A 13,542-nucleotide genomic window follows, 5' to 3' on the forward strand; every position below is an offset into this window, starting at 1 on the left:
ACATGAAGAGGTAATTTAGAAAGCATACCCTTTCTTGAGACAGTCTTACTTTATCTTGTATGTGCATAAAAACCAGGTAGGTGACTTTGACACAAAAGAGAAAACAACATAAAACCATAATGCCTTACTCTTGTTAGTAATCAGGAGACATAGAGATGTTTCTCATGTGCTGAATATTAAGCAGGGTACCCAGCAGCATTTACTGGCAAACAAATGATAGGAACTAATTGAATTCTGGGATCACAGGGGACCTTAAAAGATCAACTCCTCTAATCTTCTGTCTATTAGAAACCTTTATTTAATGTATTTTACTATTTAAGTCTATTCACATGAAAAAATGTGTTACATCTCCCTCTGTGTCCTGCTTCTTTTGGGTTTAACAATTTCTGGTGTCAGGAATATCTTTTGGACATTTTATCATGTCTCTTCTGAAGCAATGTGAACTCCTTTTTTTCTGTCTCTAACAAGTCCTGAACCTGGCATCAATTTCCCTGTACATTAGTATTCATTTAGGAACTTTGGTCCACACTGTGCCAAATTTTATAAATGCAACCAAACAACTCAACTGAATGAACATATTCTCTTAGCAAGGTTTATGTGTGAAAGAAAGGGAAGTCCTAGAGTAATTGAGGCTACTAATATTCTGTTTTTTAAAAAAATTTTATTAATAGATTTTAGATATATATAACAATAACATTCATTATAGGGAATTTGTACCTGAACATGATATATCTTGCTCCTTCTTTTTTTCCCATTCTGCTCCCATCATTTCAACCCCTCTTCCTCTCCTTGTTCATAAAAGGTTTGGTTCCATTTTTTCCCTTGTCCCTTCTTTATTTTCCCCTCCTCCCTCCATAGTTCCCCTTCTCATTTTAACATTACATAAAATAAATATTCCATTGAAATTATATGCAGCAGAATGAGCCAATGTGAGGACAGAATATCAGATGTAGAAGATAGGATTGTGGTCATCAATCATGAAAAGAAAGATTTCTTAAAAATAGCAAGGGACCACAAAAAAATCAATCCAACAGCTGATAGATGATGCAAAGAAGAATAACATAAGATTGGTCAAAGTCAGTGAAAAAGCTGGAGAGAGAGCAAACTACATCAAAAACCTGTTCACAGAAGCAAGGGCAGAAAATTTCCCAAGCATGGAAAAAGAATTTGACATACAGACAAGTGAGACATACAGAACCCTACTTAGCCAGGATAAAAAAAAAAAATTCTACACCAAGCCATATAATGGTCAAGATCCCAGAAATTCAATGCAAGAATAGAATGTTAAAAGCTGATAGAGAAAAGAAATAAATCACCTATAAGAGAAAGCTCATCAGAATCAAAGCAGACTTCTCAATACTAGCATTCTGTTGTAGAGGCTTCTCTGGAAGAGGAATCCCATTTCACATTAAACTTTTACTTTGAGTAAAGTTATAGTGGGTACAAACTGACAGGCTTCAACTGACCATGATATGTAAGAACTCAGAAAAAAAATAAAAGGAAAAGGAAGAAGATAGAAGCTGAGGTTCAAAGTACTCTCTATAGCCTTGAGATACTCATAGTTATTACTCTGGGTGATAGGCATGCTTTGAGGAGTAGACAATATCATTTAACTTTATTTTTATTAGTGAACTCAGTTATTAAGTGAACTCCCCAAGATCACTTAGAAAAAGGTTAATCAATCATGAAAGCTAAGAATTATAGATAATTAGCTCATTTTTTCTCCTCAGAGGAAAATATTTAATCAGGTGATATTGATGAATGGTTTGATTTCTGCCAGATCTGTATAGGAGCCCCAGAGCTAGACGATCCCTAAAACGTTTTATTTAACATTTATATTTAAAGTTATGTATATATCAGACATGTCTCCTTGCAAATTTTAATGACCATGGAAAGATATTTATTCCATTTATAAAATAAGAAGATAATCACAAAGTTTTAGCAGTAATTTTGTATTTGTTTACTTCATTTCCTACTCAGTTGCTATAGACAGGCTTTTCTCACTGCTTACTTAAAAATCCACTTCAGAAAGAAATCTCTGAAATTCCAACATTTACTTGTATTTACTAGATAATTTATAATACTCTCTTGTCAAGTAAAAGCTTTTAAAAATATTAGAATAATGTATGGGTTTTCATTTTTGTGCTGGGTCCTTATTTTTAGGAAACTGTATGCATGCTTGTATGTATTGCTATAGAAGACTTCTTACAAAATGAAACCAATTCTGCCACTTAAAAAATTTAATAACATGGGCAAGCGAAGGGAATAGCAGTCCTGGCACAGAACACTCCTCTTCTTTTCCTTTCATTCTATTCTTTATTTCTATAGAGGTCCTTTGCCTGCAATGAACATCCGGAAGAGCAGGATAATATCCTCAGGAGAACATCTGAAGAGCAGGAAGCTATCAGCCAGACAGTAGTGTGAAAGTTTGCAGAAAGATATAGATAGTCTTGTGTGTCAGCCAGGCACATTATAAGGACATGAAGCTCCAGGATTTCTGGAGCAAGGTGGCTGCAACATCTTTTTTTTCTGGCGTTCATCTTTCAGAGCAAAACTTGAGGTATTGGCAAATAATTTTAAATACCTTTGTGATGTAAACTATTGGTATGACTATATTAAAAAAGCAGGAACTTTGCATATCCCCTTTTTCAGTTTCAATCCTCCAGTGATTACTTGTATTAAAATTATTTATTAATAAATAAAATTTCAATTTTTTTCAGACTTCACTGTCTGGGTGTCCAATGTACTAGAGTTCAGATACCACAGGCCTTTGTCCAGAGCCTGCCTGCTTCTCTTTGGGTCTGTTTTCCTGAAAATGTACCATACCACTTGCATTGAATGCCTTGGCTAGGTGGTTTAGGGGCACTGTGAATAAAGTGTGTGGCCAATTGTGGACATTTCAGCTGCAGGATCCACATTCATACAGGAATCTTGTGAAGTTTGAAACCAGGAAGAGAGATGGGCTAGAGTTTGAGGGGTGTCTTAGTTACTTTCTCATCTCAAATACAATATCCAACACTCACAGTTTAAAGGAGGGAAAGTTTATTTTGGCTCACAGTTTGTAGAAGTTTCAATCGATAGTTGGCTGGCTCCAAAGCAGGACAACATGGCAGAGGGGCATGGCAGAGGAGAAAGAACTCAAGGTATCGTGGTGGTAAGTAGAGAGAGGAATCAAGGGAGAATGGAGGTCTATATACCTTTCCAGGCACGTCCCCAGTGACCCACTTCCTTTAACCAAGCTTTACCTTCCAATTTCAAATTTAGCTGTAAAGTCACAGCGGATTAGTATCACACCCCAATGATCCAATCATCTCACAAAAGCACCACCCGAGTGCATAAAGCTTAGGGGAGACATCTAGATATAAACCATAAAAAAGGGCAAAGGTCTGCTTTGTCCACACTGCCACATTATGGTGTGAAGTACAAGGGTGCCTAGTATTTTAAAGTCAAATTACTGAAGTAATTATGAAAGTATGAGAAGATATTTAAATTTTCTTAGCTTGATTTACAGGTTTTAGACAGGTGTTACATGGGGTCCAGTTGTTGTCTTGCCTTGTGTTCCATGTGTATTTGGATGGGTCTGCTTCTTTTTCCTGCTATTGTGATCTTCTGGGGTACTAAAATAACAGAAATGAGACAAAGAGAAATTTTATTTATGTGGTAATTACAGAATTATTGACTTCATATTTTTAAGATGCATAAGGGGAACTAAAGCTATGCACATTTATAACCTATCTGTAAAGTAGATGTTACAAATAGGGGAATTTAAATTAGGAAAGCTTATCTTCATTTTGCCATGCTTTTCTCTTTCCATGACATAAAAACTAGAAGTTATTACTAGAGAAAAGTCAATATTCCATCATAACGTCTACTTCTAATTTAGAGAAAACATTTCCTGAAGGTATTCCTCTATAAATAACTCTTAGTGATAATTGGATCTTTTAGTATTCATGAATCCATTAACAATACATTAATTTTAATATCCTTTCATAAATCTATAACTATTGCTGTGTGCCTGGAAATATGGCAGACATGTTTTCATTTGGGTCTTCCACCAAGAATCAATATATCACCCAAATATCTACTTATAAAGTCTCTCAGTATCCAACAGAGGAAAGTAAATAACACTCTAAAACAATGTATGAGCCCAGAGAGTTCTGAAGTGTGGACTACCTTCTAAAGGGAATGTTGATGTGGAAAAATATAACTGCCAACCTGTTAGAGATCAGATGTACAGAATTTGTTGTCTCACAACATCAAGGAATGAAGTCGAGGACCATAGGAGAAAGTTAGGAGAGTTTTATTAGAAATAAGGAGAAGAATAATAATAGTCCTGGATTTCCAGGAGAGGTCCTGAGTGGGCGGCCACTGAGGTGTTTTTTCAGAGGTAATTTATGCAACAAAACCACAATGTGGGTACAATATGATTCAAATTACAATCACTCAACAAGATTACAAGTGTAGTCACTTAGTTAATACTGATCCCATAAAGAAACAAGTCACGTAGCAAGGGTATGTGAAAAGAGCAGAGGAATTTTTGGAAATGGAAGGTAGGATGGGTCCAGATGTTCTGGTCACCCATCTGTGTGTCTAATGACAAGTAATGGACTAGGTGGTGCTACTTATAGTGTAACTTCAAGCTGCTGTTTATCTCTAGAGAGGCCTGTGAGCCTGGCCATTGCTTCTCCATCCTGAAGCCTAAGTCTCTTCAGATTTGCCTCCAGCCATAATTCTGACATCTTAGGTTTTTTGTGCTGACTTCCTCAAGGACCCAACCCCTCTCTGACTGCATGTTAATTTCTATTTAACTTAGCTGTCTTTCATAAAGTAATTTAAATGCTCAATTTAATAATTTGACTTAAACACTCAATACCCCTTTGTGCAATTTTGACAATAATAGTATCTCCCTCATATGCTTCTCAGAAAAACAAAACAAGTAATACTTATAAAGTTCTAATAAAACTGTCTACATATGGTCAGAACTCAAAAAATTTGACTGGTTATATTATTATTACTACTAATTGTTCTAGTGAATTGAAGGACAGCAAGGCTGAAAGAACATGGAAAATTGTTTTACCCTAGAGAAGCACAGAGCAGAAAGATAAACTTTACTTGAGACCATTATTTTATGACAGCAAAATCCCTATTAATTCCCATAGTCATATAGAAACCAGGCTTGACACAAGAAATTTCAGGTTAGGCGATGGATGTCTCATCAAAGTTATGCTAAAAAAAATCACATTTTAAGTGTTTTAGAAATATTCTGGTTAACCATGGACTTTCAAGGCTTTTATACAATCATTTTAAAATTTAAGTAATGAAATAGAATTCTTTTAGATTTACAGAAGAGTTGCCAAGATAGTACAAAGAGTGCCTGTATACCTCAGCAATTTACTCTCTTGTTACCTTACTGTGATGTATTTGCCACAGGTAATAAAGTAATATTGATGCATTATTACTAACTAAACTCTGACTTTTATTCAGATTTCATTAATTTCTCCTTAGTGATGGGAGCTTCCTCAAGTTGCCCATTTTTTATTAGTATACGTTTATTAATCATAGCAATTACATTCATCTTTGGGAATATAGATGTAGATGTAGATACCACATCTTAATCTTTTTCACTTTCCCTTCCCTCCCAGATCTCTCAGATTCCCTTCCCATTTTGATATATTATGCAAGTTACTTAAGTACATATATGACATTGTCCTTTATTTTAAAAGAAAATTGAGGGGAGAACCCCAGTGGTAACAAGATTGTCACAGTTAGATATTTTCTTTGTTTAAGCAATCATTTTATTTGTTATTTAGAAAATCGTATAGTAATGTCATGTTGACAGCAATAATGAAATGTCTTTTCTGCCTCTGAAAATTACTCTAACCAAGGTATATACTATATGGGTTGTTGTATTTTTTCTGCTGTTATAATTATGTCATTTAAACCTGACGAACTTTAATGTTGGTCTGAACGTTCACATTTTGATTTAGTCATAAATTTTATACTAAATTTCAAAGGTGTAATCCTCTACTCTCCCCAAACTTCCTTGACTCAAATCCCTTAGACAATTCATTCATGCAATAATAGGACTGAGGCAGTCTTCACTCAGGCCTGCAGCAAATTTTTAAATGGAGTTAAATATTTTAATAGTTTTATACACAAATGAGCTATTTTGTTGTTGGCTTTCTAGTTCAATACCAAGCATCACCCTTCCCCTACTTTGTCCAAATTATGCAAAATTGTAGAAATGGTCTAATTACTAGTTAATTATTTACTTGCCAAGTAACTTTCAATGCAGATTTTTTTTTTTTTTTTTTTTTTTTAACCCGGGATCGAACTAGGGACCTTCCGCTTGCGAGGGAGGTGGTGAAACCACTGAGCTAAATCCTGGCCCTCAATGCAGACTTTTTAAAAATTAAATTTATTGATACATTTTAGGTTTACATTATGATCACATTCATCACTGGAAATCTGTACTTGTACATGATATATCTTGGTTCGTATTTTTTCCCCATTCCCCTTCCTTTCCTTCTACCCCTTTACCCCTCCTAATTTACAAAAAACTTTATTTCTGTTTATTCCTTCTTTTCTCATATTTTTTCCTTCCCCTTCTTTCCTTTTTCCCATGCCCTCTTTCTACTTCCCCTTCCCCTTTGGACCTTTTTTTCTTATTTCACATTATCTATTTTACATTTTGGTCCTCATTTACACTTTCACTTTCTCACACCAGAGAAACTATTTGGTATTTACTCAATACAGTTTTAAAGGAGTTTTTTAGTGGCGATTACACTTTCATTTTCTCTGCCTAACAATAATCTTCCTCTCCTGCTCAGTCACTAGCCAATCAATCCCCTCAGGGTTCTGAAGATACATAAAAAGTGCTGAGAGTTTGTTTGGGCAGCAGAACACTGAAACAAGCTGTTGTCGATCAAGATGAAAAGCAGACCAAGATCAAAAGCAATAGCATGGCTATGAGAGAGAGAGAGAGAGAGAGAGAGAGAGAGGAACTCAAGACATTTTCTTAGATTTATGGAGAAGAAATATAGAAATATGGCACATAAGTAAGAGGAACATTATTAGCATTATTGTACTGATCTTAATCTTTTAGTGTATCGTGAAATCACACTCAAGAAGACAACCAGAGAGTAAGTTTTTCAACTGAAATAATTTAATCATGGGTAAAAGAGGCAAGGGTACTTTTCATTAATTCAAATTAAGTACAAAGATAAAAGGAATATGTAAATCTCCACCTGTCTTCCAATATCTGTTTTAGTAATTTAGGAAATTATTTATTATATTTAAAGTGTGTATCAATATTGTTTCAAGTGGAATATTAGTCTTAGCTGTACCAATGACAGTAAAACCTAGGTAATTCAACTTCCTCTTTGTGCTTCACTTATTTTATTAATAGTTAAATGAATGCAACAAAACCAATCCATCTCTAAAATCTCTTTCATCTGTGTAAATATAGAATTTACATAAGTTATGGTCCAATCTAGGAGGCCTTGGGGGTCACTTAAAGGTATTATTATAAAATGAATGACTTTATCTCAGGAATTGGATTTTATTTATCTTTTTTATGTTCATGTCATAATACCAGACACAGACAATGCACTCAACAAATTTATGTAAAAGGATAAATTAATATTAGTGTTATATAAAATATAGATGACCAAAGAGATGAAACTAAACAGTTCTTAGCATATGTGCTGCTGAAGAGAGCACAAAGCCTTACACAGTATTTACATTATGTTACATTAAGTCATTTACAGATTTGTCTCCAGCCTTTAGGTGGTCAGGTTATTATATTTCTTACCATTCAGTTTAGCAAACAATAAGTTTTTTCTTAGTTGTGACTAATTAGAGGAACAGTTTAGGATTGATAGACAATCAAATGACATCACGTGACCAGAGATAGTAAAACGTTCATATGTGTCATATTTGAGAAGGATATTGAATCAAGGACTTTACATATTGCTCAAAGAGCTTTCTGTGGTTTGAGCTTAGTGTTAGGAAAAAGACCCAGAAGTTTGATCTTTGCCCTTTGTAAATAGTTCATAGGAGGAATTATGACTTTATTTCCCAGAGAATTTTAGAAGCTGCATTCTTTGTTAATTATTCTATTTGAAATAATTTAGGTGGGCTTATGGAGTTAAATAAAGGAGCAGCCTTATTCCTTTAATAGCAAGATCATATTATAGCTAATATGCATTTCTTTTTCCAAGAGAAACCAAATTTGGCCTAAGCACCTGGGCAGATCAATGGAAATAATCAGTCTGATCAAAGCTCTGGCCATATAGTTCAGATGTATGATACTGATGCTCCTAAAATGCCATCACTAAAATGATCACAACTGAATTGGTATATCACTTCTTGATTTTATGTCGATTATGTAATTCAATGCTTTCCATGAGTGGCATTTTCTCACAAGATAGAAATCTGATGTCAATAGAAATTAGAAAAATGTGTGAGAATTACATATGCTGAAAGACAGTGCTGTGAGTCTAGCCTAGTTTTCTACCTTTAAATCCTGTCCTCTCTCTGCAATGCAATAGTAGACATCTTGAGTTCCAGACTTTAATTAACAGGCTCCTGAAGGGGATCCTTGATAAAGACGAGTTGTTAACACTGAGAATAGAGCAGCAGCCCAATCATTATTGCATAACTTTGCTTTAACTCGTAAAGAAAGCTAAGAAAGGATATAGATTATACTTTCTCATTGTTCTAGTCAAAGAAATATATTTGAAGGAGGGGGTATCAGAAGTAGATATAACTTCTAAGATTTTTCACAAGAATGGAAAAATGGGAATTAGGAGATGAGGATGGCAAGGAAGTTAGTGTCCTACGATGACCCCATCCATGCTGCTCTTTTTCTTTTGGTCAGCATGCTCTCTGGTAGCTAAGATGTTTAAAGAGGATGATACAGTCACCTAAAGTATATCATGCACATAAGTACTTTACATTTTATATATATATATGTGTGTGTGTGTGTGTGTGTGTGTGTGTGTGTGTATGGATGTACACACATATATATTTCTTATAACATTATTTAGGGTATATATTATTCTTAACCAGATTTCACCCTGAGAAGCACTGAGGCAGAGGGAAATTAAGCAACTTTAATGTTGTCCTGTAGCAAGAGATAGAGTTGAAATTTGAAACTAGGCAAGCTGGGTTCCATGCAGCCTCTTTTTAACAACTTTTCTTCATCACCTCCCATTCCAGCTCCTTTCCTGATTTGGGACCAAGCTTTCTTTATGGTACACTGAGTCATTCAGTGCAAATTCCTAACTCCTCAGTTTGACTCACAAGTCTTCGTCATCTGGGTTGGTCTGGGTTTCAGCCTCATCTCCTAACACTTCCTCATCTTTGTCATGTCAAACTTGTTGGCATTCCTCATAGAAACTTTCCTGATTATTTATACTCCTTTATCTTCACGTACACTATTCATTAGGTCTAGAATGTCTTTCTTGCTCTTTCCAATCTTCTGTGCCCCACCTTGCACATCAGCCTGCACCCTCTTTATTATTAAGTTAACTCTAACTCAGTTTTCATTCTAGTCAGTGATGACATCCTCTGCAAAGGTGACCCAAATTCTCCTTGGATTCCAAGTCCTTTATCATGGTGAAGTGTTAGTTTACACATAGACTCCTTTCATTGTCATTCCAGGTCAAATGAAACAATGTCGAGATAAACAGTGTCCCTTCCCTTGTGTTTGCACACCTACTGTAAGTTTATCTTGAGAAAAAAATGAGTACAAAGTGAATGTTGTTATGATCTTGCCAGTTGGCAACATAGTCTGTCTCCAATAGCATATCTATAGTTATATCTATATCTATATCATCTATATATCACATCACAGCAATACATTTTTATGAATATAAAAACACCAAACTCTTCATAATAAAAAGAAAAAGATTCTTTTGATTATTGTGGAAGACTCTCAAATGACAAAGAAGGATATTTGGTGGCTTTGATACCATCAGACTTAGTATATCAGTAGTTGTTAAGAAATACATCTTAGGGTTAGGTTTAAATTTAAATACCCACACTGCCAATCACTGTATGACTTGGGTGAGTTACTTGCCCTTTCTGTGCTTCAGTTTACTCATCCTGCATTGAAGCTAATAGAGAAAGCCTATCTCATAACATTGCTACTGTGATGTAAAGTACTTAGAACAATCTTTTTTTCTTAATCCTTAAAATTTTGCCAATTGATGATGTCGTAGCACTGTTTGGCTTTGAGAGTATAATGCAAAGAATTTAGAGATAAGTATCATATTCTTTAGCTGAAGGACTTTAGAGCATAAGTGAGCAAATTATTTTTCAAATTGTTATTTTTTGAGAAGCTTATTTATCTATTCAGCTATCATCTGCCTAATTTATTAAATGGATATGTATTATGTGTATGTTGGAATCAGAATACCACAATTGAAATATTAGCCTTTCCTTGACTTGTATATAAAGCAATTTAACAAATATTTTCAGCTTTTGGTATTCTGCTTTGAAACATAAATATAATAAAAATTATGAAATTGTTATAGGACTAACAGTTAACATATATAGAGTTTAGCATAAAATTCTGCATACAGTAAAGTGCTCAGTAAATGTTATTCTCTACTAGTATCTCAGCACTAGAGATAGAATGGTACTATATTTTATCTCAGGAATAAAATTATAGAGGAATTATAATACTTTCTGTTAGTTTTGCTATATAACTTTTATGTAATATTTGCATAGAGCAAATTACAAATTGAATTTAGATTCCATTTTATAGATTCAAATTACAAAGCAAAGCACTTCATAAATACAGTGAAAAGTTAGATTGATTGCTTCATTTTAATTATGAGACAATAATTTTATCATTCATGTTTTATAATGTGAAAAGATTCAGAAAAGAGAAACTGATTTATACAAAACTATACAGTTAATCAAAATCCTCAAACTTATACCACTCAGCTCCAGAGCATCACTCTTTCATTCCATTTTTAAGGAAGAAAGAGATATTTTTAGTAAAGATTGAGAATAGTTAGTAATTTTCAACATTTTATAAGTAGCCATTTTAATTTTGAAGAACAAGTTTAGATCTTGTCTCATTACTCATTTCTTTCCCTAATTCTTTTCTGATTATTCTTATCCAATACTTTTTCTTTGTGTGCCTTAAGCATACCCATATTCACTTTATAAAATAGTATTAAACATGTATATGTGTATATATATATATATATGTATTTAAACTATCATTTATAGCATAATATGTATGGGAAATTTTTCTACTAATTCTTACCTGTGATTACAAGAACAAAAAGTTATCTGACTCCTTTTTAAGGCAAGTCAATAGGAATGTCAATAATTTAAAAACTCTTCCCTTCTTAGAACAATATAGAAAAAGGTATTTCTTTGCATGGGTCAACCTGTCCCCATGTGTCCCTTACTGGCTAGGGAAGGGACTTTCACATATAGTGCTTACAATTCAAACTTCCCAACATGATTTATAGCATGAGTTGTTTGTAAGCAGGGCACTGCTGTGTATTTTGTTCTCAGATACTAAAAATGATTTAATTTTTAATTACATTGAGAGTTTTCATCTAATTTAGAAACTGGAAACTGAGCCTTGCTTGACTAAATAAAATGTTACTTTTCTATGGGTGATGTATCTATGTATATATACTTTAAAAATTAACTTGAAATTTAAAATATCAGATCTCAGATTCTGACTTCTTGTTATTATCTACAGCCTCACCAATTAATTTATCCACTTGACAAATTGAGTCATTTTTGAGTCATTTATCATTTTAAAGATAATTTCTGAAGGGATGAAGGAGAGGAAGAAAAGGAGAATGGGGAGCAGGATTGGGAGAAAGGAACTAAAAGACCAAGAGGAACAAAGAGTGAAATGTGAATTAATAATGTAAGAAATTTGATGAAAAATTTCATAAACCATGTTTAAGAAACATGAATTTTTTCTACTTGTTAATATCACTTAGCTATTTTAGGTAGTTTATACAATCATCCCTGTTATGTTTGCCCATGGTTGGAGTGGTTATGTGTTTATTTTTGCAGAGAACGAGACTGACTTCACTCGTCCTGCCAGGGTCCCATGGAAGTGGTCAACAATGTCACTGAGTTTATATTCCTGGGACTTTCCCAAGATCCTGGAATACAATTGATGTTCTTTGCCCTGTTCCTACTCTTCTACATCGTGATCATGGTGGGAAATTTACTCATTTTGCTTACCGTCTTTTCTGATCCCCGGCTCCAGACACCCATGTATTTCTTCCTTGGCAACCTGTCCTTTGTGGACATTGCGTATTCCTCAGCCACAGCACCCAAGATGATTGCAGACTTTGTTTCTGAGAAAAAGACTATTTCCTACTGGGGGTGTATAACACAGATGTTTACTTTTCACTTTTTTGGTTGTGCTGAAATTTTTGTTTTGACTGTCATGGCTTTTGACCGCTATGCTGCCATCTGCCACCCCCTCCGTTACACTACCATCATGAGTGTCAGTGTTTGCACCATGCTGGCCTCACTGTCCTGGCTGGGAGCCCTCGGTCATTCCTTTGTCCAGACTCTTCTGACCTTTCAGCTACCCTTCTGTAGTGCACAGACCATAGACCACTACTTTTGTGATGTTCACCCAGTCTTAAAACTTGCCTGTGCTGATACAACCCTGGTAAACATGTTGGTGATTGCAAACAGTGGTTTTATCTCCCTGGGATGTTTCCTTATTCTTTTGGCCTCCTACATAATCATCCTATTTAATCTTCGGAAACGGTCTGCAGAGAGCCAGCGCAAAGCTCTCTCTACCTGTGGATCTCACCTGACTGTAGTCACTTTCTTCTTCATCCCTTGTATCTTTATTTATCTTCGTCCATCCACCACTTTTCCACTGGATAAAGTTGTGTCTGTGTTTTATACCACCATCACCCCAATGCTAAACCCACTCATTTATACTCTGAGGAATGAAGATGTAAAGAACTCCATGAAGCGACTATGGAACCGAATTGTCTCCTTGAAGGAAAAGCAGAAGGGATAGCTTGGAAAATTAGTTAGCAAATAACTTCAATGATTCATAATTTATCAATAATTTTAAGGCCTAGGCTCCAAAACTCAACTATCTTGTACTTTTCATTTACCAGAGAATTATTTGAGATTGTTGTGTGGTGGACTAAAACCTTTTCATAGTGGCAAGGTTTATATTGTCATTAGGGGAGTGGAACAGCAAACTCTCCATACCACATTTAACTGCTTTAAATCTCTTCTATTCACATTAAACTTTTAAGCTATAATTCAATGATGTAGGAAGGTGATAAAAGTGAAAGATATTTCCAAGGAATCAAATAATTTCTCTCAGAAAATGTTTTACTTCCCATGAACTGCATTCCTGTATCTTTCCTTCCTCTTTTTTTCTTTCTTCTATTTATCTTTTCCAACAAATAGTCTATTATCTAGCAGAGGAAACCAATTTTTCTTCACATAATTATAATACAATATGAGAAATATAAAAATATAGTCTGCACATAATGAAGGATATTGCTACAA

General features: G+C 34.5%; 1 protein-coding gene across 1 annotated transcript; it reads left to right on the forward strand.

The window, feature by feature from the left end:
* Positions 1-12,097: 12,097 nt before the first annotated feature.
* On the forward strand, positions 12,098-13,036 carry LOC101725770 (olfactory receptor 4S2). The gene has a single exon (XM_013065680.2). It carries the CDS (start codon positions 12,098-12,100, stop codon positions 13,034-13,036), a length of 939 nt encoding a protein of 312 aa, XP_012921134.1.
* The last annotated feature ends 506 nt before the right edge of the window (positions 13,037-13,542 follow it).

The sequence above is a fragment of the Heterocephalus glaber genome, unplaced genomic scaffold, assembly GCF_053883595.1.
Source record: "Heterocephalus glaber isolate CG9 unplaced genomic scaffold, H.glaber_assembly_v1.0 deba00001662, whole genome shotgun sequence".
Lineage (NCBI taxonomy): Eukaryota > Metazoa > Chordata > Mammalia > Rodentia > Bathyergidae > Heterocephalus > Heterocephalus glaber.